Here is a 25,278-nt window from a genome sequence, read left to right on the forward strand (position 1 = left end):
AAACACTATGTTTTTCGAGCTGAATAAACATGTTATATTAATTAAAAACACTAGAAAAATATCCAGTTAGGGAGAAAAGTAACTTATCTTGCCTATTTGTTATATATTTGTTTTTTTGACAACTTTTTCGAATCTATGTGTACAGCACTGCACTACAGCAATAATACAAACCCAAATTTTTTAATCGAGCGTGTATTTATTTTCTTGAATTTTTCTTTTATTTCGATGAGTAACTTTGATTCATACTTTCATTTCGTGCTTGTTTTTATTTTTATTGTATTTTCTCCACTAAATATTCCTTTTATGTTTGTGTTACATTTATTTTATCATGCATATTCAAATAATGATTTTGGCCTCAAATAGTACATTCAAAAAAGTTTTCGTGATTAAATAAACAAATGAAAATCCTTTTTTTTTTTTGCGCATGGGCGGGTTTGTATTACTGTACACATAGATTCGAAAAAGTTGTCAAAAAAACAAATATATAACAAATAAATGTTATCAAAGGCAAGATAAGTTACTTTTCTACCTAACTGGATATATTTTTTCGTGTTTTTATTCAATGTAACATGTTTATTCAGCTCGAAAAACATACAGTGTTTACCGATGTATTCGAAAATTCAAGATGGCGCCTCCTCACTCCCTCTTTAACACGGTAAGTTTGGGAAAAGGTGTTATAAATAAAAAACTTGACAAAATACTATTAAAAACCCGCCGAATATATGTCAACCTATGTCACAGTAACATATATTGAGTGAGTTTTAACAGTATTTTATCCAGTTTTTTATTTATAACACCTTTTCCCAAACTTACCGTGTTTAAGAGGGAGTGAGGCTGAGGCGCCATCTTGAATTTTCCAATACATCGGTAAACACTGTATGTTTTTCGAGCTGAATAAACATGTTACATTGAATAAAAACACGAAAAAATATATCCAGTTAGGTAGAAAAGTAACTTATCTTGCCTTTGATAACATTTATTTGTTATATATTTGTTTTTTCACAACTTTTTCGAATCTATGTGTACCCAGTAATACAAACCCCGTTATTATTTAAAAGCCATTTTAACGAGGGGAGGGGAGGGTTTTTTGTACCTATTCTATACTTCAACCTTATAGTTGAAGAAAAAAAAAACATAAACTTTAATTAAACTTGGAAATACGATTTTAAAAAATAGCGCGGATCACTCTCTGCACTAGCACCAAGAATAAAACTGTTTACGCAGTGAAGTACCGAGAACAGTAGTTCGAATAACATGAATCATCAAACCTCATCTAAAAAAATTCAGAAACGTAATAGCCGTTGTTAAAACAGAAAACAATTTTATTTTATTAAAGATTTTAAAAACCAAGTCAAAACCATTTTCTTTTTCTATTAAAGGCGATAGTAAGTGCTTACAGCTAAATAAATATTTAAAGAAAAGGTGCTTATGCACTTTTGTTACCGCGCTATTTTTTTAAAATAGTATTTTCAAGTTAAATTCAGGTATTACGATATCTTTTTTATTATTATTTAGGTAAATTTTTAGATTAGGTCCACCTCCACCTCTACAATTTTCTTTTAAATAACTACTGAAATAGGTTTTCGACTATGCTGAACACGGAAATGGTCTTGAAATTTTGCAGAAATAAGTAGTTATCGAGTTGTTTTATGCATTGTATTCTTTGGCAGACATCTTTTTTACGCGCGTATGCACGATCCATAAACAAATCTACGCGTGTAACAAAGATGGCCGCCAAAGAATACAATGCATAAAGCAACTTTTTATATCTCGATAACTACTTATTTCTGCAAAATTTCAAGGCTATTTCTGTATTCAGCATAGTCGGAAACCTTCCTAAGTCGTCATTTAAAAGAAAATTGTGGAGGAGGACCTAATCTAAAAAAAAATACCTAATAAAGTTATTATTAATTTCAGCACGGTAACAAAAGTGCATAAGTACCAAAGAAAATTTTCAAGTTAAACTAAAAACATATTTACCTTGTAATCCCCTTCTACGTCTTCATTTTTGTAGGCAGAATCCAAAAATTCTTGGTCAGCATCGATAAATAAAAGATCGCTGGACTGGCTAAAAAGCAACAAGCCCTTCATACTGACATTAAAACATTTCTCCCAACAAGCGAAAGATTCATCGTCTGCAACTTTTAATTCAGTCACGAGTCACGATGATAAACACCGGTTCAACAACTTCCGGTTTTAACGGTGTCGACATTCAACAGGTTCCCATTCTATTATTAGAAGAAAGTTGATCATTTTATTTGTTAGTATAGACCAGCAGTCTCCTACGTTTTTGAGGAGCAATATCGCTGACGTTTTAAAGCTACGCATGCTCTCTCTCTCTCTCTCTCTCTCTCTCTATATATATATATATATATATATATATATATATATAAAGCTGTGTGTGTGTGTCTGGTCATGAATAGGCTCCTATATGATTGACTATTTTAAAAAACTGATTACATTTAATGATAGAAGATGTATCGAGACACAAAAATGGGTATGTTTGATCTGGCAGAACGGTGGTTCATTAAAACTGTGGGGTCTGCGTACACGCCTGGTCCACAAAGTATAGAAATAAAAAATTTTAAAATTAAAAAAACGTTTACAAGTGTTTTTGATATAGATGTACATAATAATACTTTGATAAATATGTTTTAACTTAAATAGAGATGATATAATAAAATTGTGGGGTCTGCGTTTGCGCCTGGCCTCCATAGAATCGAAATAGACACAAACTTTAATAAAGACTTTTCATATCTATCTGCGTAAGTATACTTTGATAATTATGTTTCAGTTTGGAGAAATATGGTATAATAAAATTGTGGGGTGTTCGTTCACACCTGACCTCCATAGAATGGAAATCTGTCACAAAGTTTAACAAGGTTTTTAATATAGATCCACAGAATATTGTGATAAGTGTTTCAGTGTGAACAGATATAGTATAATAAATTATGGGGTTTATCTATTTTATTTTTACTTTCATCATATTTTGCTTTGGTTTTGAAACCCCCAAATTCAACCCAAATTTACAACCCTTCCTTTTCATAACCTATCATACTTTCATAAATCAAAGTCCATTTTCTGTAGGCTGTTTTTGAACCCAATCAACGGCGGGTACTTTTGCTAGTATAAATAAAGCTGAACGTCTGTGTGTGTATCTGGTCACGAATAGGCTCCTATATGGTTGACTATTATAGAAAACTGATCACATATAATGATAGAAGATGTATTGAGACACAGGAATGGGTATATTTGATCTGGCATAATGATGATTCATTAAAATTGTGGTGTCTGCATACGCGCATGGTCCACAAAGTATGGAAATAAAAAATTTTAAAATTAAAAAAAAAACGTTTACAAGTGTTTTTGATATAGATGTACATAATAATACTTTGATAAGTATGTTTTAACTTAAATAGGGATGGTATAATAAAATTGTGGGGTCTGCGTTCGCACCTGGCCTCCATAGAATGGAAATAGGCACAAACTTTAATAAAGACTTTTCACATCTATCTGCGGAAGTATACTTTGATAATTATGTTTCAGTTTGAAGAAATATGGTATAATAAAATTATGGGATGTTCGTTCGCGCCTGACCTCCATAGAATGGAAATATGTCACAAAGTTTAACAAGGTTTTTTAATATAGATCCACAGAATATTTTGATAAGTGTTTCAGTGTGAGCAGATATAGTATAATAAATTATGGGGTTTATCTATTTTATTTTTACTTTCATCATATTTTGCTTTAGTTTTGATACCCCCAAATTCGAAGCTATCTCTTTACAACCCTTCCTTTTCATAACCTATCATACTTTCATAAATCAGAATCCATTTTCTGTAGGCTATTTTTGAACCCAGTCAACGACGGGTACTTTTGCGGAGTTTTGATTTACCCAAAACCACACACACCTCCAAACTTCCGGGCAACGCCGGGTGGCCACCGCTAGTCTTCTATCTATATATATAAAAGGCAAAATGTGTGTGACCATTTCGTGTATGTCTTCAAAAGGCTTTTCTCGCACACGGTTCCGAGGTCGTTATGATCGCTTACAACTGTTTATATGGGTCCTAAATAATAATATGTACGATTTGGGAAAGTGCGTTGCATCTAGATTTATTTACGTCGACTTTTACAAAATTATTGCTATTTTGGCTTCTCACGTGTTGATGAGGCTTTTTCGTATAAAAAGCGAAACTAAAGAAATCAGCTTTGATCAATGTTGTACATCAGACAATTGTTATTCAATCTGGACAATTGGGAGCTGGTTCCCCTCCCCCAACATCTGTTGGGGGAAAAAAACAAAAACAGTCAAACTTGGGTAAACAACTGCGTGACTTCTATTTGACCTTCTTAATTAGGTCAAATGGAAGCAGCAGAGTTAACTTTTATTGCGCACGCCTGTTTTTATAGTTCAATAAATAAATTCAAATGTATGTTGCGGTGGCCTAATGGGTAACGTCGCCTGTGTTTTTTTTTTTGTTTTTTTTTCCACATATTAATTTCCAACTTAGGGGTACGGGTTCGATTCTCATACTTACCTACCAAAACATTTTTTTTTATTTACCCCCCCCCCCCGGAGTTTTGATTTACCTCAAGACACCCGGGCATCGCCGGGTACCCCCCCCCCGTTAGTATATATATAAAAGCGAAAATGTATGTTTGTATGTGTGTGTGTTTGTATGTCTCGCAAAAACTTTCAACACGGTTCACGGATTTTCGCCAGATAGGTATCATTTTAAAGTTCCAACCTCTGCCTGACAAATATCGAAAAATTGGCCAAAAAAATTAATCCCTTCACCCTAAAACCATCAGTTTTGTACAGGGAGGGGTGCCGAAAAAATCGTTCCTTCATTTTCTCTGCTCCTGCTACTACGACAATGACATCATGTTTGACCTAGAAAACGTGGACGTTAGTTTAAAACCACCTGCAAGTGTTTTTAAAGGTTTAATTTTATCCGTTCTCAGAGGTATGTCTCTTTGGTGTAGGGGTAACGTGTCGAGCATTTTTTTTCCGCTTTAAGCTTGATGTTTCGGGTTTGAGCCTGTCTTTCTACCTAAACGTTTTTTCCTCTTTCTTTCTCACCTTTTGATTTCCTTTTTTTTTTTTAACGTTTGTTCTTGTTTTGCTTTGTATTGGTTTCTTTTTTATGATATTAAAACAGGGTCACCCTCTCCTACATACAACACCCAGGCAACGCTGGATACCCCCGCTAGTATATGCATATAAATCTCACTTGTCTGTTTAAATGTATATATGCATGTATGTATGCCTGCCTAAAACCTTCGACAGAGGCGACGGATTTTCATAAGATTGATATCATTTTGAAACTTGACCCTTCGGGCGACAAATATAAAAAAATTGGCTAAAAACATTAATTCCTTCACCCTCAACTGGGCACTTTTCTACAGGGAGGGGTCGCTTTTTTCACCAATATTTTCGAAAGTCTTACTTTCTTTTCGATTGTCTAGTCTTAATTTAAAACTACGTCACTTCCAGTTTGGCGATGGGCACAACAGCAAACATGTCACTTTTTTCATTCACGTTCTTTTCCTCCTTCGCGGATTTGAACCTGCCTGCTTACTACCACTTTTCTTTTTCTCTTTTTTGTGCTCAACACTCACCTCCAAGCAACGCCAGGCACCCAGGCTAGTATATCCATATGTAGTGTGTAACCATTCCCTTCGATGCATCTTATTTATTTGCTTAGCACCAATCATTATGACATCAGTAGAAAAAATCGAGACCCTTTATAAAGAGAAGGATGCGGTTGTTTGTACACATCCACTGAAAATAAACAAAATGATTGGAATATATGAAGTATAATAACAATAGTATTGGGTCTTGGGGAAGTTCCATGTCTTGACAAGCTTCTGCGACTGATCTTCACTCCTGATCTGAAATGGAACACATACATCAAATCTGTTGACAAAATCGCTGGAAAAATGGTTGGATCATTCTACCATTCCAGTAGGTATCTCGCTGCTGATGCAATCCGCTATCTGTATAAGAGCCAGGTATGCCCTAAAATGGAGCACTGTTGCAACATCTAAGGAGGAGTTGCTCGGCGCACATTATCCTGCCTTGATAGAGTTCAAAACCGGCTTCCAAACCTAATAGGTGATGCCATTTTCTCTTCCCTGCAACCTCTTTCCCACAGAAGAGATGTTGTGAACCTGTCTTTGCTCTATAGTTATTTTCATGGCACATGCTCGACTGAACTCCAATCTGTGGCTATCCCTTGCCAAACTTTCACAAAAACACTCGACTAACTATAACCACTATAAACGATCCCCCCCCACACACACACACTGTTTATCTGTCTCTAAATCTAAACACAGATTCCATGAATAAAGCTTCTTTCCCAGAAATACCCGCCTGTGGAACATTGTTCTGCTGTCCTGCTTCCCAGTTGAATACAACAATGTAAACAAATTCTATCCAATTTACACCATTAACGACTGTAGAGGGAAGGTGGCTGAACCGGTCTTTGAATTCATCGCAAAGTCGAAAGCATGGGTCGAAACACCTTTCTCTAGTAAGAAGAAAAAAAATATATATATCAGCAAATAGATATATGGGTGAAATAAGAAAGATTGGAATCCATTAAAGGAAATAAAACATCATTCAAGTAGAAAAAGAATATTGTAAATGTATGGCTGGTAGTTTCCAGCGACCAAAGAAATCCTGAGACTGAAGAAGGTATTAATGTTAGCATAATTTAACGACAAAAACTTTACGGATGCAAAATACTAGGGAGAAAAAATTTGTAAGCATAGAATATTCATCCATTGTTGCTTGCATAAACTTCTTTAGTAAGAGATAGAATATTTCGTCTATTGCAGTTTTTATATGACACTTTATTTGTGCCGTTTTTGTGTATACACAGTAGATTCCACATAGTTATTGTAAAGTATCGGCAAGATGACATATATTTGAGAGAACCCTTGTTGCCATGAATGTCTTGTTTAAGTAGTCCGTTCTCGTCTCTCATGTAAGTGGGTGAGTCTACTTCTATGGGAGTGTGATGCCAAGACCACTCCGGTCTTGTAACTGGGGATCTTGAGTTCGATTCCACCTCTACATGCCCTTCTCCTTCCAAAGCCACAAGATACTCGCGTTGTGGAACAATGTTTTGAGGCTCTGGAGTAGTCGTGTAACGTGCCCCATGTCTGTGGGGATAGGTTCCTGGGTGGGCACGTCACCCTTCTGCTAGGATGCACCGATTGGTCTTCCTCAACCTCCATTATCCCAGGGGATGCTGTGTCATCCACCTCCATCTGTTTTGGCAGTGTGTCAGATGTTTCGGGCTAGTATTGATCCGTATCCATGGTGGATCATTCTGCCAGTATTTCGGGCCCTGTTAAGTTGTCTATGGTATCCAACATCCCTGGGGCTTCCTCAGGTATCGAGTGACAAGGAATATCTACCATTGAGTTTATTCTTCGGAGGAATCTGTGATTGCGACGAGTTACCCAGTTACTCACATCAATGTGTACATTATACTGCCAGTTACCCAGTGTTTCTACCACCTTTCCCGTCTTCGCCCATCAGCGCGGGTGTGGACCAACTTGGTTTTAGACCTGCACCGTATCCCCGATTTTCAGTTCCTGAAGTGGGTGACTTTTTAGATTGTATTCCCTTTCATTCCATAAGTGTCTTTTTGCTATTGCTGTTTCCCTATAACGACTGATTTCTCTCCAGCATTTATGGATTCGATGGTGGTCCTGGAGCACTGTAAGATGGTCCTTTATCACACGACTGTAGAACATCATCGCTGGAGACATATGTAGGTCTTGTACTGGGGTGTTGCAGTGAGTCAGTAGGGACCTAGCTGCCTGGTCATGACATAGGCGACCGCAACTATACGTGCTATCAATAAGTATCCTTGTACCTTAACTTTTAATAAACAGATTGGTATGCAATGACATAGGCTTAGAATCTTAGACAAAATATATATAAATTGGAAAAATGTGTGAACAAATGAAAAAAAAAAATGATCCGCTCCACTTGATGACATCAAGCACAGTAATATTTTAGTGAAGAAAATATGAAATTGATGTTCAGTGATTAGTTTGGATGAATGAGAAAATGTAATTGTTTGATGCATAAAAAATAACTCATTTGCTGTATTTGATATTAAGCAGCAAAATATAGTGATTTGAATATTTAGGAAAACATCAAACCAGATTATGTAAAAAAAAAAAAGATGAAATTAGAAAATATATATTTTATGTTTATGAGTTTTGCCAATCAAAATTTTGTGGCCGAAATTGGGTGATTACCATGCAATTTTATTTTGGTAAAATTCTTAAATTATTTGAATGTTTATTATAATTTCTAATTAGTGACTTCTGCTCTCCCGTTGCTTTGAGAATAATATGCTGATGATGTTCGTTTCCTTATGCCCCAATTACCTAGGAACTGGTTATATTCACTGGAGTCAAATGGTGGTCTGCTATTAGTTTACAGTTCCTCTGAGACGCCGTACATGCAGAACTAGTTTCGTAGGGTAGCAGTGTTGAGCTTTTGTAGGTCTCGGTCAAGGTCCTCCTTGACTCTTTTCTTCCAATGGTGTAGGACCAGGATTGGAGTGTGGCCAGCTGAGGGTTTGGCCTCTGGGATGAACGTGATGTCCATAGGTTTTTACTTTCATCGCCTTCAGCCGTTGATGTGAGTATACATTGAATGCACAGTATTCAAAATGCTCCTTCATCCATCGTTCCTATCGGGGTCCGTTTTCTTCCGTAGAGGAAAAAGGGGTACTGTCCAGCTTAGGTGGGACATTACTTCTTTGTGGACAACTACATGGTGCCTTTCCACCGTCGCTAGTTGCCACATTCTGCTGTGAAGTTAGGTCTGGAAAATTATCTGATACCTGACCAAGGTCTTTTAGGGCTGACTCAGACAGGCAGAAATCTGATGTATTTCTTGATACATGTATAATTTGACGTGTTTCCTGCAATCTTCTGTTTAGTAGGTTTTCTGTGATTTCTGAATTCTATTACTGGTCAGTACTAGATATTTGTCTGGAAACTTCAGAATTTTTGGATTTCTGGTCCGCTAGAGCATGTCTATGCCCCAGTGTCTGTGATCGCATTAATCCAGTGAGTAAGGAGGCCAGCTTGTCCTGTGAAGATGCACCCGAATTCCACATGGACCTCTGGAATCGGAGTTATATCTACCGTCAGGGTTGGTGCTGGATCAGGAGTACCTCTTTGGAACTTATTTTTGGTTCCAAATAAGGTGTGACACGGCCTTTAGTTTTGTTGGCTTCACCTCTCTTTTTTATTTGTCCATTTTGGCAAATCATCTGGTTACGACCTTTTTTGTGTCTTTGGATGGTGAGAGTTCTGGATTTTGCTCCGACCATTCCCGCCGTAGATCTGTTGCTGGACCCCTGCTTCACTTTTCGGCAGACCCTTTTTAAATGTCCGATCAAGTCGCAATTGTAACAAGTCATCTTTGCTGCTGGGTAGCTCCCTCGTTCTTTTCAGCCATTAGGATGTGAGTTCTTCCCACACCATTTCTTCCCACACCATGTCTCTCGGGGTTGATATGGTCTGGTTCTCCCGAGGCCTCTGCCTGCAGCCTAACCTCTGTATGCTCGTTGTAGTAGGGTATACACTACTGTGAAGATGGGGGAGTAGATTTGTCCATGGTCTTTAGGCTGACAAGCCTGTTGAATTTTTTTCCAGTGTCCAAAGTGTCACAGCCTCAGACAGCACCTTGCTTTAATGCTCCAGTTTTGCCAGCCCTGCCACCATTTGTCCTGTTACCATATCGTTAGAGTAGCTGACTTTCCGACTGTATCCTATCCCATTCGGAAAAGTCACTGAAAAGTCACAGAATTTTGCAAGTGATCGAAGTCGTGCCACAAAGTCCGTAATTGATTCCCCCTTCTTCTGCCTTACGGAGTGGAATTCTTGCCGGTACACTTCTTTGTGTAGGCTTCTGACGGCTACAAGCTTTATGTGTCGTAACATCTGTTCCTCTGTGACGAAGTTCAGTATTTCTGCTCTTATCATGCTGATCAACAGCGCTGGTTTACTTCTGGGGAACAGACCGTTCTCAGCTCGTTTCTTAATTCTGTTGGCTTTGCCAACCTACACATCTCCTTGTATCTATTCCAGGAGTCAATGAATATCGCCCATAACTTGAGTTTGGTTCTATGATAGGTTTGTTAGGTCTCCTTGTAAGTAATTTGCTCAACTGTTCTCCGTCTCTTCGCAGGGCGATGTTCTCTTACTGTAGCTTGAGGATCTATTGAAGTAATTTCTGCTGTGTTTGTTTGTCTATATTCCAACGTTGTTTGTCTATATTCCAAAATTGTTTGTCTATATTCCAACGTTGTTTGTAGTAGGTTTCCTATATTGACGATGCCATGTAAAGTATCGGCAAGACAACGTATATTGCTGTGAATGTCTTGTTTAAGTAGCCTGTTTTCGTTTCTCATGTAAGTGGGCGAGTCTACTTCTATGGGGGTGTGACACCAAGACCACTCCGGTCTTGTAACTGGGCATCTTGGGTTCGATTCCACCTCTACAGTGATAGCTCCAGTTCTCTCCAAACTCTATAACAAATGCCTTAATGAATCCTGCTTTTCAGACTGCTGGAAAACTGCGTCTGTGATACCAGTTTTCAAGAATTCTGGCAAAAGAACTGACTCATTAAATTATCACCCCATTAGCCTCCTTCACTTTTCGCCAAAATATTTGAGTCCATAATTAACCAAGCTCTAGTCCGTCACCTTACAGATGCTAAACTTTTGACTGACCAACAATATGGATTTAGGCAAGCCCGTTCCACAGCAGACATCCTAACTGTAATCTCTGAATGTATATAAGATTCACTGGACAAAGCGGGGGAGGGTAGAGCGGTAGCTCTAGATATATCTATTAGATATTATCTAAGGCTTTTGGTAGGGTATGGCATGAGGGTCTCCTCAGAAAAATTAGGTCATATGGTATCACCGGAAGAATATTTAACATAATTAAATCCTTCTTAAATAAGAGAAAAATCCAGGTTGTCCTCGACGGTTGTACATCTAAACAATATGATATAAATTCGGGAGTGCCTCAAGGGTCTATCCTTGGACCTCTATTATTCCTAATATTCATAAATGACCTCCCCGACAAAATTGCCTCTGAGATGGGTATATATGCTGATGACACCACACTCTATAACAGGCATGACAGGAAAACAAATGAACACATATCTAAAGAAATGGCAGAAACACTAGAGGATGACCTCCAATCTGTAGTGGAATGGAAACAAAGATAGATGGTCACATTCAATGCTGCCAAGACTAAACTTGTTTCCTTCAATAACTACAAGAAGCCTTCTCTACCACCAATAGCAATGGCTAATGACTCTTTATCTGAAAGTACGTCCTTTAAACTCCCCGGCCTAATGTTCACAGGAAACATGAGTTGGAACAATTACATTGAAAGCATTGCCAGGACCGTTGCAAAGAAGGTAGGCTCTCTCTACCGTGCTAGAAAACTACTAACACCCGAAAGTATTTTGTACCTCTATAAGGTCACCATTCGCCCATGTATGGAGTATTGTTGTTATATTTTGTCTGGTGCATCTGCTACTAGTCTCTCGCTCCTAGACAAGGTTCAAAAGAGTCACCAATCTGATAGGTCCTGAACTGTCATCTAAGCTTCAGCCTCTGTCCCATCGACGAAATGTTGCATCCCTCTGCCTGTTCTACAAGTATTTTAATGGTGAATGCTTTGACGAACTGCAAGCAGTTGTGCCCCACGATGTAAACACCCTCGACAAACCCGATACGCAGCTAAATCCCACCTCCACACAGTAGAGATCCCTAGATGTAAAAGAGTCTTTACTCCAGTAGTTTCTTCCCCAGAACCGCTAGACTCTGGAATTCCATTCCAGGTCCCTGCTTCACCAATTGTACTGACATGCAGAAGTTCAAGTGTAACGTGAACCGACATCTTGTTGCCAAATTCTCTATATAGTACCCCAGTAGCTGTTGCCCCTGATAGTAGCCCCCTATACCAAAGTGTCAATGTGCCTTGTTTGGGGTGAAAATGTAATAAAAAAATAATTTCGAGTTGGTTATTCAGTCTGCTAAAAGCTATTTGTAGATTGTGGAATCGTTGCTGGGACTTATGGAAAGGCAGTTTGGACTTGGTAGTTTTTAAACGTACTTCGGAATTAGACTCCAGCGACATTAGGGGCGGTGATATTAGTATCTTGAGAAAACACTGTCTAGACTTTGGTATTTTTGGTGTTCTGTTTTATGTCGAATAGACAGAGTCCAACGTATTTGATAACCATGGGCAGGGTTAATGGTGACTTGTGATAATGCTGTTGGAACTGTTTAAATTTTTGCGGGCTCGTGCCTATATACAAGTTTTCTCAAACGTGTTTACTGTATTCATACACGAATAGATGAAAATGTAGTCCCATGGGTTCGTGTGTCGAAGCGAAGCATTTACAACCGCGTTTCCTTGTGCTATACAGATTTGCGTAGGTGTTCGGTGACACAATCAAATTGTCCCCACAATGAATAGATTCCGGCTGTATAAATTCGTCACTTGGTTTTGCTGGTCACTACATGTTTTCTACACTACTACTTTAATTCATTAATCCTTATCCTCGAGTAACCTTCGGGCCTTGATAAGTGGTGACTCCTAAGTAAAAAAAAAAATGTGCCTATTTTTTTTTTTTTTTCGAGAAGCTGTAATTGAAATTTCTCATGAAGAACTAAATTAAAAAAAAAAGAAAAAAATATTTCGATTCTTGTCCAGATTTACCCGTATTAAAAAACAAAAATAAATAAAAACTGTATGATGTACGTACTCGTGATAAAACAAAGATATCATACTCCAAAACATCACGTAAATTGATCAAGTAGTTTTATTTTTAAATAAGAAAATCAAATTTTATGAGCATTCGAGGAGTGACTTTCTCGCCCGCCATTTTGTAAAAAATCTCAAAGATAACGCAACAATAATTAATATTTACTAGATTTATGTTGTAATGCCTACGAATTCCCATTAATCGCTTAAAAATTATTTTCTTTATAAAAATAAAACTACTTGATCAATTTACGTAACTTTTGGAATATGATATTTTCGTTTCATACGTACATCATACAAATTTTTCTTTCGTTTTTTTTTTTTTTTTTTTTTTTTAAGGGGAAATTCTGGACAAGTATTCATATTCCACCTGTCGACGTTGATCGAAGTCAGTCATATTTTTCAGAAGGGACACGTTCTTCGTCGACACCGTGTTCCAAGTTGACAGATACGAGCAAATATGGAGTCACCGTGATGGTATCGAGACTTAGTAAAACAACGCAATGGACTGTGAATATTATCACTAGCCTTCTTAAAAAAAACGTCACTATGGAGGAGGTAAGTGTAATCTCATCGCAAGTTTTCATACACGTATCTTTTTGTTCTACCATTTGCTAAAAAACTAGAAATAATAATAAAAAAAACATACTCTTAGAAATCCGTTCAACCCCTTTTGAATGAAAAAAGGAAAGAAGAAAATTGTGTTTAAAAAAAAAACAACAGATTTTCTACAATTTTCTTCTTCAAATACTTTATTTCTGATCTAAAAAGACAATATTTACTAAACTTTTTATTTATTATTATTTTTTTTAATTTCACGTTCAATACATGCGCTATAAATCACAAGATAAAAAAGAGAATATTCAACTATTGATTTTTCGGTGCTAGTGAGTGCTCTTATTGATCCGCACTGTTTTTTAAATAGTATTTTCAATTTTTATTATGTCTGTTTTTATTAAATTGTAAGGTTAAAGTAACGAATAGGTGCAAAACACCATCCTCTCCTCATGTTAAGAATGGCTTTTTAAATAATAACGTTATTATTTCATCACGGATCAATAAGTGCATGAGTACCCCTTTTTCTGTGGCGAAAATCTATTCGTATGTCTATTACTATGAACTGTGCATACCAGTCTTGAACCTTGTTGCTTTTATTTTATTTTTTTTTGCGAGGTGATATAATAGACCAACCACCTTATTTATTGATAGGAGAGAGCAAAAATACTGTTAAAAAATTTCCCCAAATTAGAGGTCGGTCGGACTAGTTCTTGAACAAGAACACGGAAACTATCATCTTTTCTCCTGTCAGGAATTGTTTTGCAAAAAGTCATTCATTTTAAATCTTTACAATAGCTTTCAAAAATTTTTTGGTCAAATAAATTAAGGGGTGGAGCCATAAAAAAAAAAAAAAAAAAAAAAAAAAAAAAAAGTTGCTTCTAAAATTTCAACTTCATACATTTGATTCTTGTCTCCCCTTATCAAAAATAAAGAAAGAAATAAAATAAAGAAACATCGAAAATACCATATTCGAAAATTTACATAAATTGATCAAGTACTTTTATTTTTATAAAGAAAATCAGGTAAAGTTATACTTGCGTCAAAAATGTGTGCTTCTTGCGCGTACAAAAATGACCACGAGTCACGACTTATAACATAAGGAGTTTATTACATTGCTTCCGGAAAACTACTTGCTTCCGCCAAATTTAAATGCGATATTCGTTTTCAGCATACTCGAAAACGTGTGTCGTCATTTTAAAAGTGATTATTAAAATGGAAAACAAAAATTTTGGTGCTAATGCAGAGAGTGATCCGCGCTATTTTTTTTTTAAATCGTATTTCCAAGTTCAATTAAAGTTTTATGATATGTTTTTTTTATTCAATTATAAGATTAAAGTACAGAATAGGTACAAAACACCCTCCCCTCGCCATGTTAAGAATGGCTTTTAAAATAATAACGTTATTATTTCAGCACGGATCACTCTCTGCATGAGTACCAAAATTTTAAAGCAATTAATGGGAATTTGTAGGCATTACAATATAAATTTAGTAAGTATGAGAGATTGTTGTATTATCTCCCTTTGTTTTCATCAAGTTTTCAAAATGATGGACAGGACAGTCACTCTTCAGTTACTCATAAAATTTTATTTTCTTATTAAAAACAAAACTATGTGATCAATTTACCTAGTTTTTGGAAAAAGATACTTTCGTTTTGTCACGGGAACATATATCATACAGATTTTTATTTATTTTTAAATACATGGGGAATTCTGGACAAGAACCATTTTTTTTTTTTTTTTTTTTTTTTTCTTTAAACAAAAATGCTGATGGGCGTTCTTTTAAGTCTCCAATTATCGAACATTTTAGTTGATTTCTAGGTAAAACTGTGTACAAGCAATAAATATTGTTTTATCTTGATTTTGTTAGAAATTAAAAAAAAAAAAAAAACATTTGCTGAAATAATCGCTAAACTAAATTTAAATGCAATATTCGTTTTCAGCATACCCGTAAACCTCTAAAAGTCGTCATTTTAAAGGAAAATGTCGCGGTGGAAACCAGGTTAAATTTTACCAAAAACACTAAATTATACCTATATTTTATATTACACTGAAATAAAAACTCAACCAGAAAAGACATAGTCGCTATTTTTATAAAAAGCAGAGAAAAGGTGTAGGGGTCTAAGGAAGAATGACAGGTTCATATCTCCCATCCTTTCACCAAAAAAATAATTTTATAGAATCACTACTGTCTACAATCGAGTTGTTTTTGGTGATTTCTAATACAAACCTGTAAAAACAAAAGGAAATAATATAATCATATAAAATTACCCTGAAAAAATTATAGATTTCGTTTTTCTTAAGCTAGCCTCTTTCTCAACCTATGAAGATGGCTACTGTATTTTTCTTTTTTCCATGTGACTTACTATAAATTAAGTGTTTTTGCTATTAAATCATGATTAAAAAAAATAAATTTTTTTTTTATTTATTTATTTTTTTTTTAAATGAAAGATAACTCCAGGCAAGACAGGAAGCCACTTGGTGTAAAGAAGTAAGAAAAAACAAAATTGAATAAAATACAATGTTATTTCAAGGTCAAAAAATAGCCAACATTAAGTGTTAGTGGGATAGATTTTGGCATTTGAAAACCGCAATTCTTTTCCATTTGTCAGAAATATTGCTAATGGAATGTGAGGACTAAAGGAAAAAAATAAGGAAGGCATGAGTTATTTCTCTGCTGCTGAAAGTAAACCCAAGACCCACTTTCTACTCTCCATTTGGCTTTGAAGTAATGTTGAAGCTGATCCTGGTCTTAAATGATTTACATGGCTAAAATATTAGGTAGTTGCATAAGTTTCCATCTTTTTTTTTTTTTTTTTTTTTTTTTTAAAGAAAATCAAAGAATTTTAACAGCAAAAGTAAGTTGGTGTGGGATCTGTGTGAATCCATCAACTGAAGATGGCACGAAATTTGTTGCAAAATCACACTTCATCTTTTCACCCAATTCTCTACATCTCTGATGGCCATCTTCCTTCAAAAGAACCCTGAGTTGGTCTTTATCTATCTTGATTGGTTTTCCGGAACAAGAAGCATCAATGAGGTCAAAATTACCATGTTTGAATCTGGTAAACAGTTCTCTCAGCTATAGCGTTTTCTCCATATATGACACAAATATCCTTGGTCACTTCACTCACTTTTTGACCTTGATTAAAGGCAGAAAGGTGTCGAAAATGTGATTTTTTTATCTACTTGACAATCCATTTGACAATTTTGAAAAACGAGAAAAAATTATATGAGCAAAAAATGACAACCATTATCTTGTAGAACAGAACATGTGTTTTGTAATGATATATATATATAACACTGCCAAATATCGAAACATGTTTTAGAACAAAACTTTTTTATGAAACGGTGGGAATTTATGCAACAACCTGATAGAAATTATTAACTTGAACATTTCCATCTTCACAAGAAACTGCTTCATACAATTGCATAACAATCCTTGGCGGTATGTTTTGCCGTAGTTTGTAGAACAAAAAGTAAAAAGATAAATGTTACCAAAAGCAAGATAAGTTACTTTTTTTACTTAGCTGGAAAAGTTTTGTTTTTTTTCTGTGTTTTAACATACACAGGCAGCAAAAAGAAAGTCCGCACTTGTAATTAAAAAAAAAAAAACCTGCAAATTTAAGCTAAATTTAATGTAACTGTTTAAACAAACTATACCTCATTTGATTGGCCTTTTATTCTTCTATAATTTTACCTGTTCATATTTGACTTTCAATTAAAATATTCTAGTGTTCACGTCAATTTAAAAAAATAACTTCAAATTGACAAGGGTCACACCAAGTGCATGATAATAAACAAGAACAAAATCATTTCAAGGGTTTAATGAAGGGTGGGTGATGTAGACAAAACAGGTATGAGTCAAGATAATGAATGCCATCACATGTTTTTGAGCTGAGAGATAAGAAAGGTTTTCCAGTCCATCTGTCTGTGAAAGACAGATTGTCAATAATGGAAGTATGTCTATGGAAGCTGATATCGAATAATGAGTCTGCCATGGGTTGCACAGGGCAGTTGATCAATAATGTAGAAAACTTTGATAATTGCTAAGTGCGAAATGTTATGGCAGCCTAGCATCTGTCCACATGTCACCATTTTAGTTAAGCTAAGAAATGAACTAAATAATTAGCTAAGAGAATGTTAGTCTCTCTCTCTCTCTCTTGAGTTAATTTTCTCCAAAAGTAAAACCTTTAAAAAACTCTCCTTGTATTTCTTTCAATTACAAAAAAAAATCGTAGAAATAAAGAGATTCATGTATAAATACCCCCTCCCCCGTGTAAAAACTTTGTTTATTTATTGAAAATAAAAAAAATCACTACTTAAAATGGTTTTCGTCTGAAATTGGAAAAGACTCTATTTAAATAATAGCTTTTCTGTGACAGGATGGATTTATATTTATTTATATTCAAACACTCGAATGTATACACATTTCCCTTTATTATAGAGTGGAGGATAGGCTTCACCAAGCAGGTGCTACCAGATCCAGCTGTCTGAAGATATAGGCTTCCCAACCTAAAATACAGCCAACATTACTGTTGTATTTTTTCCTTTCCCTGTGCAAGACTCATTAAACAAAAACAAAAAAACCAAACCAAACACCATAAATAAATATTTAAAGACATGAAGAGCTCTAAGCATGAAAACTAAAATTACCAGTAATCCAAAAAAGGTTGATATGCTGTAAAACATAACCAATTCAAGCTGTCAAATTTAGGTGATACATTAAACTTAAGTGTACAAATTTTAAGTTAGTTCACTTAATTTCAAATCGACACTTATCTATTATAAATGAACTAGCCTGGGTGCCCAGCGTTGCCTGGGGGTTTGGAGATGTGTGATGAGCAAAAAAAAAAAAAAAAAAGTTGGGAGGCAGGCAGGATTGAACCTGTATTGTGAAAGAGGAAAAGAATGTGAATTAAAAAAATTTTTTAAAAGTGACGTGTTTGCTGTTGCACCCATCGCCAAACCGGAAGTGACGTAGGTTTAAATTAAGGCTAGACAATCGAAAAGAGGGGATGACTTTCGAAAATATCGGCGAAAAAAGTGACCCCTCCCTGTAGAAAAGTGCCCAGTTGAGGGTGAAGAAATTAATGTTTTTGGCCAGTTTTATTGATATTTGTCATCCGAAGGATCGAGCTTCAAAATGATATTGATGTACAGATGTGTAAAAATGAGCAGAAATACACTTTTTAGAAACCCTGAGAAAATGAACTTCCAAACATGATGATTAGAAGATCAAACACATGCAATATTTTTTTATTTAAAGTTTCTAATTTTTGGCTTTAACAAAGCCCTCATCAGGAACTTATGAATTTTTTTTTTTTTTTTTAGACTATACATTTTTTTTTCTTGCCGTTTTGAAACCATATTTAACGCTTTATCTGACTTCTATCTCATTCGTACATCTTTCAGATGATGAAAATCCGCATCCGACACGTTAATCCACATATTGTGTGTTCGCTGTGCGCGGGATACTTCATTGATGCAACTACGATCACTGAATGCCTTCATACTTGTAAGTAATCACTGAAGATTTCAGCAAATTAACAAATTATTTCGTTTAAAATGTATTAAAATGATTATTTGAAAATAATGGTCTGAGAGTGAGTGTTACTGTTATATCGAACACTGTCGGGGGGATGCCAAGTAAGCTGAACGATTATTATCGTGATTGTTTTTTTGATGTTTGGAAAATAAAATGTTTAGAAAATATGTATTGAGACGAAAAATATATTTTTGTAGATAAAATATTTATGGTAGAAATGTATCAGGAAATGCTAATGTGGAATGTTAAAACAAACAATTTATCAAACCGTCTCATCACCGCAGTGTTGCATCCTCTTTCAAGTGAAAACAATTGTCCGAATAAAATTCCATTCTATCAAGTTAACATGCCTTAATTATTGTGTATAAATATTTCATCCTAAAATACCTATTTTAGGTGATATCCCATTTAGACTTACAAAAATTAATAATTGACTAGTTTAATATTTGGGCTTTCCCAGTCCCAACAACATAACATTTCGTCATTGCTGATGTTCCAGTCTTCCCCTTGATTCCGATTTCTCCTGTTTTTTTTTTTTTCCTAAGTTCTTTGGGACTGTTCCTAATGCTCCTACATTTATTTATTTATTTTTTTTTTTTATTACATTTTCACCCCAAACAAGGCAAATTGCCACTTTGGTGTAGGGGGCTACTATCAGGGGCAACAACTACTGGGGTACTATGTAGGGATTTGGGCAGCAAGATGTCGGTTCACGTTACACTTGAACTTCTGCATGTCAGTACTGTTGGGGAAGCAGGGACCTGGAATGGAATTCCAGAGTCTAGCGGTTCTGGGGAAGAAACTATTGGAGTAAAAAGATCTTTTACATTTAGGGATCTCTACAGTGTGGGGGTGGGATTTAGCAGCCTGTCGGGTTTGTCGAGGGTGCTCATGTTGTGGGGGCACAAGTGATTGCAGTTCGTCAGAGCATTCACCACTTAAATACTTGTAGAAAAGGCAGAGGGATGCAACATTTATTAGTATTATATTGATTTTCTTCATGTTTCATATTCCTTTCAGTTTTCCGGTAAATTCTTTGTTTGTTTTTTTTTCTATCTCTGATGGTTTTCACATAATCCATTTGTTATTATTCCCATATTCCAAACTGGCCTCTTGATTCACAATTCTTCTTCCAATTGAAAATATAATTGTCAGAATAAAATTCTATTCTATTAAGTTAACATGTCTAAGTTATTGCTTATAAATATTTTATTATAAAATACCAATTTTCAGTGACATTCCATTTCGACTTATGAAATACAATCCTAATAATAATCAGCTAGTTTATTTTTCGGCATTGTCTGGAACCCACAACATCAAAATAAAAATATTGCTTTCCTTCAATTAAATTTACCAGAAGTCTTATTTTCTTGTGTTAAAGTTTTGTTTTCAGCGTTTTGCAATTTATTGTTTTCAGCGTTTTGCAATTTATTGTCTGCAGCGTTTTGCAATTTATTGTCTGCAGCATTTTGCAATTCATTGTCTGCAGCATTTTGAAATTTATTGTCTGCAGCATTTTGAAATTCATTGTCTGCAGCATTTTGAAATTTATTGTCTGCAGCGTTTTGCTATTTATTTTCTGCAGCGTTTTGCTATTTATTGTCTGCAGCGTTTTGCTATTTATTGTCTGCAGCGTTTTGCTATTTATTTTCTGCAGCGTTTTGCTATTTATTGTCTGCAGCGTTTTGCTATTTATTGTCTGCAGCGTTTTGCTATTTATTGTCTGCAGCGTTTTGCTATTTATTGTCTGCAGCGTTTTGCAATTTATTGCCTGCAGCGTTTTGCAATTTATTGCCTGCAGCGTTTTGCAATTTATTGCCTGCAGCGTTTTGCAATTTATTGCCTGCAGCGTTTTGCAATTTATTGCCTGCAGCGTTTTGCAATTTATTATTATTATACCAGTTATATCTCATAGGATTAGCATGGCCCTGTCGGTGGGGCATTAGAATACGCCGACTGCCCCCCTGCAGAGGGTAAAAGTCCCTCAATGGGGGTCCTGGATATGACCTTAAACTATATCCAGTGGTGAGGCCCCAGCTTGTGGGCTTTGGGGAGTGTGGAGCCACCCTTTAATTACCATTGCTTCCAAGTCCAGTGGTAGTACCTGTTAGGGTCCCAACTATGGGTTAAATAGAAACCGATGTGAAAACAACAAATACATTCTATTAAAAAAAATTTTCTTCAAAATCTTTGGATTCGGCATTAAATAACCCGAAAAGGGTTGATATGCCGTAAAACAATCAACCAACCATAGGATTAGCAAATCTCTCGATGGAGGCTTCCTTTCTAGGGCAATTGCTCTTGACATATAAAAGGCCTTTGATATGTATGGCGTAAAGGTTTACTCCACAAGATCTGCATCTACTGTATAGCTGAAAATATCTTCTCTATTATTAAATTATTTCTCTTTGATAGGTTCATAAGAGTAGTGGTTAATAGGCAGAAATCGGAGGCTCACAGTATTAATGCTGAAGTTCTTCATGGGTGCATCCTGGACCCAACTCTATTCCTGATCTGCATCAATCATCTGCAAAATAATATCCTAAGATCATTTGTAGACATTTATGTTGACAACACTACTATCTATGGCAACGCTTCAAAGGCCGTAAACGATCAAATTCTCTCTGATTCTCTCTCCTCTGATCTTGATCACATGGTGCAATGGGGAAAGAGGTGGCTGGTTAATTTTAATGTTTCTAAAACCAAGCTTCTATCTTTCCATCATCAATGCTCTGATCCCCATCTGGTAACAATTGAAATGAATGACTCTCGTCTTGGGGAGGCTCCATGTTTTGACAAGCTTCTGGATCTAACCTTTACTCTCGATCAGAAATGGAACACATACATCAAATCCGTTGCCAATGCTGCTAAAAAAATGTGGAGTTTATTCTACTGCTCCAGTTGACATCTCACTGCCGATATAATTCTCTACTTGTAAAGAGCCAAATACATCCAAGGATGGAGTACTGTTGCCACATTTGAGCAGGAGCTGCTAGAAAACCTTATCCTTCCTTGACAGAGTTCAAAATCGACTTTGTAGCCTAGTAGGGAATGCTGTTTTCTCTTCCCTGCAACCTCTTTCCCATAGAAGAGGCATTGCGAGCCTGTCTCTGTTTTATCGTTATTTTTATGGCAAGTGCTCATCTGAACATCAATCTATGGTCCCTCCTTGCTAAACTTTCACAAAAAACACTCATTTAGCTGAAACCACTCTCATTAATATCCCCCACTCTTTATCTGTGCTTAAACCTAAACGTAGATTCCATGAACAAAGCTTCTTTCTTAGAACTGCACGCCTGTGGAACTTTCTTCCATTTCCCTGCTTTCCAGCTGACTACGATATGGTTATCTTCAAGTCCAATGTGAACAAGTTCTTGATGAGCCGTCTCCTTAAATAATCCAGTTTATCAAATTTCCACTACTAACGATTACTACAATATTGTCCGATTGACTACTTTACGCTCATGACCCTTGTCCTCGAGTGGCCTTCACTAATCCACATGTTTTCCATCACAAATAAAAATTGATTTTCTATATTTTTCTTTTTTATGTTTTTCTTTTTTTTTTATTTCAGTCTGTAAAAGCTGCATTGTTAAATACCTACAAAGCAGCAAATGCTGCCCGCATTGTAATGTGAAAATTCATGAAACTCAGCCTTTGGCCAACTTAAGAGCCGATCGGACTCTGCAGGATATTGTCTACAAGTTAGTGCCTGGACTGTTTGAAAGTAAGTTGTCCAAATATTAATTATCCATTTCTTAATGTTGACATGCAAACAAATATTTTTCCTTTTAAAAGAAATGGAGGAAAATCAAACTTGAGTAGCAAATATTTTTTTTTTAATCATGGCTTCATTCACGATATAACATAGTTCTTTTTGTTTTCTTTTTTTTTTTTTAATTTCTTTTTTTTGTGGTCCTGTTCAGGTGAAGAGTCACCTATTAAGGTGAAAGAGTCCTGGTGTTTACTGTGAGTGGTTAAACTACACGTGTGCTCTCCGCTTGATGGCAGAAATGTCATGCTTATATAGTGCTAGACGTATTCATACTATCATAGATATAGGAGTGTTAACTACCCCAGAACAACCCTCCGAAGATTTATTTCCCCAAAATATAGTTTTTCTTTCTCAGGTTGACCTCCTTTTTCTGCCGGAACAACATATTTCGGTACTAGTTTGAGAAGGTTCCAGATCATACAGTAAGTTCAATGTCTCCTCTTCTGGCGTGGTTTCACTTAACTTGTTCAAATTGGATTTGTATAGCTGGTTCAAGTGTTTTTTGTGCGTGGAATGTGTTCCTTTCACCATGTAGACAATACGGCCAATCCTGTTCTTGATTGTTTCCTGCTACCAGAAAATATTATCTTTGTGCATCTGGAAGAATATGTTTTCTCCCAGCACATAATTCTTCTTAGGAATAGTTTTCTTTGCGGATTTTACCTGTTTTGGTAATAATTTATCAAAGACTGAACATATTTTTCTCCTGAACATGTGGAGACATGTGGGATGGTGTATTTTCATTAGGTCATGTGGTACACCTGAAAAAATTGTTGCAACGCTTTTTCGAATGGAGTGTCCTTTGCCTTCTTCAAAGCCCTCTTCAAGGTGTCCACAAATTTCAGCCTGTCTGTTTGACCTGGGTGGTAAGTCGAAATTGTGATGTGGTTCACTTGGAAGTCCTCCATGATCTCTTGAAAGTCCCCAGATGTAAACTGATTGCCGTTATCTGACACTAAACAATCACCCACTCTGAACTGTGCAAATACCTCATGAAGAGTTTTTATACTGAAGTTAATAATTGGGCTTTTGCACCTAAAGACTTCAGGCCACTTAGAGAAATTGTCCGCTACTATGAGGTAGTGCTGCCCATCAAGTGGTCTCGCATAGTCCATGTGTATCCGAAGGGGACTGTGAGCAACTGAGCAGCAAGATGTCTGTTTACATTACACTTGAACTTCTGCATGTCAGTACAGTCGGGAAAACAGGAACCCGGAAGGGAATTTCAAAGCCTAGCAGTCCTAGAGAAGAAACTATTAGAGTAGAAAGCTTTCTTATATATAGGGAGGATTTCTACTGTGTAGGGGTGGGATTTTGCTGTTTGTTGGGGGTATTTACATCGAGGGGGTACAAGGGCTTATAGTTCATCAGAGCATCCACCATTAAAGTATTTATAAAACAGGCAGAAGGATGCAACATTTCGTTGATGGGACAGAGGTTGAAGCCTAGCTGATAGTGCGTGACCTATTAGGTTGACGACTCTCTTTTGAATCCTGTCTAAGAGGGAGAGACTAGTAGCAGATGCATCAGCCCAAATGTGGCAACAATATTTCATATATGGGCGAATGGTGGCCTTGTAAAATTAGAAAATACTCTCTTTTTAGCATGGTAGAGAGAGCCCACCTTCTTTACAGCATTTTGGCCGATGTAACCTGATGACACCATGCTCTATAACAGACTTGAGGGTAAAACTAACAAACACATATCTAAGGAAATTGCTCAAACTCTAAGAGGAAGATGTCCAGTCTGTAGTTGAATGAGGCCGAAACTGGTTGATAACATTCAATGCTGGCAAGACTAAGCTTATTTCCTTTAATAATTATAAGAAACCTTCTCAATCAATGATTGCAATGGCTAATGATACAGTGCATGAAGGTACTTCCCTAAAGCTCTTAGGCTTAGCATTCACAGACAATATGAATTCAAGCTAATACATTGAAGTAATTACCAAGGCTGCTACGAAGAAGGTGAGTTCTCTCTACCATGCTAAAAGGCTACTCATGCCTGAGATTATCCTGTATCTCTACAAGGCCACGGTTCGCCTATGTATGGAGTAGTGCATCTACCACTAGTTTCTCGGTTTCAGGGTTAAAAAAAAGAGTCGTCAACCTAAAAGGTCCTGAACTATCAACTAAACTCCAACCACTGTCTCATCGCTGAAGCGTGGAATCCTTGAGCCTGTTTTACAAGTATTGCAGTGGCAAGTGCTCTGACAAACTCAACACCTTCGTCAAAACCAACAAGCAGCAAAATCCCACCCCTATACTATAGAGATCTTCAGATGCTGTAAAGCCTTCTTACTCCTTATAATAGCATTTTCTCTCATACTGCTGCACTTTTGAATTTCACTCTCAGGCCTGTGCTTCCCTGACTGTAGTGACATGCAAAAATTAAAATGTAATGTAAACAGACATCTTGCTGCCCAACTCCCTACATAGTATCCTTGCAAATCTGGTCCCAAATAGTAGCTCCTTATGACTGTGCCTTGGTTGGGGGTCAAATGACAATCTATGTATCTATAAAAGTGAAATTGTCTATGTGTATACATTTCCCTACCAAATTACTCT

At 36.2% G+C, this 25,278-nt stretch overlaps 2 protein-coding genes across 2 annotated transcripts in view; one reads left to right on the top strand and one right to left on the bottom strand.

Moving 5' to 3' along the window:
• Window positions 1–2,247, bottom strand: part of LOC145246146 (BLOC-3 complex member HPS1-like) — a 97,684-nt gene extending 95,437 nt beyond the window's left edge. The window contains exon 1 of the mRNA XM_080107994.1: window positions 1,981–2,247. Within this exon, the coding sequence (XP_079964120.1) occupies window positions 1,981–2,091 (111 nt within the window). The 5' untranslated portion in view covers window positions 2,092–2,247. The remainder of the gene's footprint in view (window positions 1–1,980) is intronic.
• Window positions 2,248–13,179: 10,932 nt separating this feature from the next.
• LOC145246147 (polycomb group RING finger protein 1-like) overlaps window positions 13,180–25,278 on the top strand; it is a 37,681-nt gene continuing 25,582 nt past the window's right edge. The window contains exons 1-3 of the mRNA XM_080107995.1: window positions 13,180–13,392; window positions 18,804–18,906; window positions 22,511–22,663. Coding sequence (XP_079964121.1) covers window positions 13,309–13,392; window positions 18,804–18,906; window positions 22,511–22,663 — 340 coding nt within the window. The 5' untranslated portion in view covers window positions 13,180–13,308. The remainder of the gene's footprint in view (window positions 13,393–18,803; window positions 18,907–22,510; window positions 22,664–25,278) is intronic.

This window comes from Euprymna scolopes, chromosome 23 (genome assembly GCF_053919585.1).
Source record: "Euprymna scolopes isolate OS-2025 chromosome 23, ASM5391958v1, whole genome shotgun sequence".
NCBI lineage: Eukaryota > Metazoa > Mollusca > Cephalopoda > Sepiida > Sepiolidae > Euprymna > Euprymna scolopes.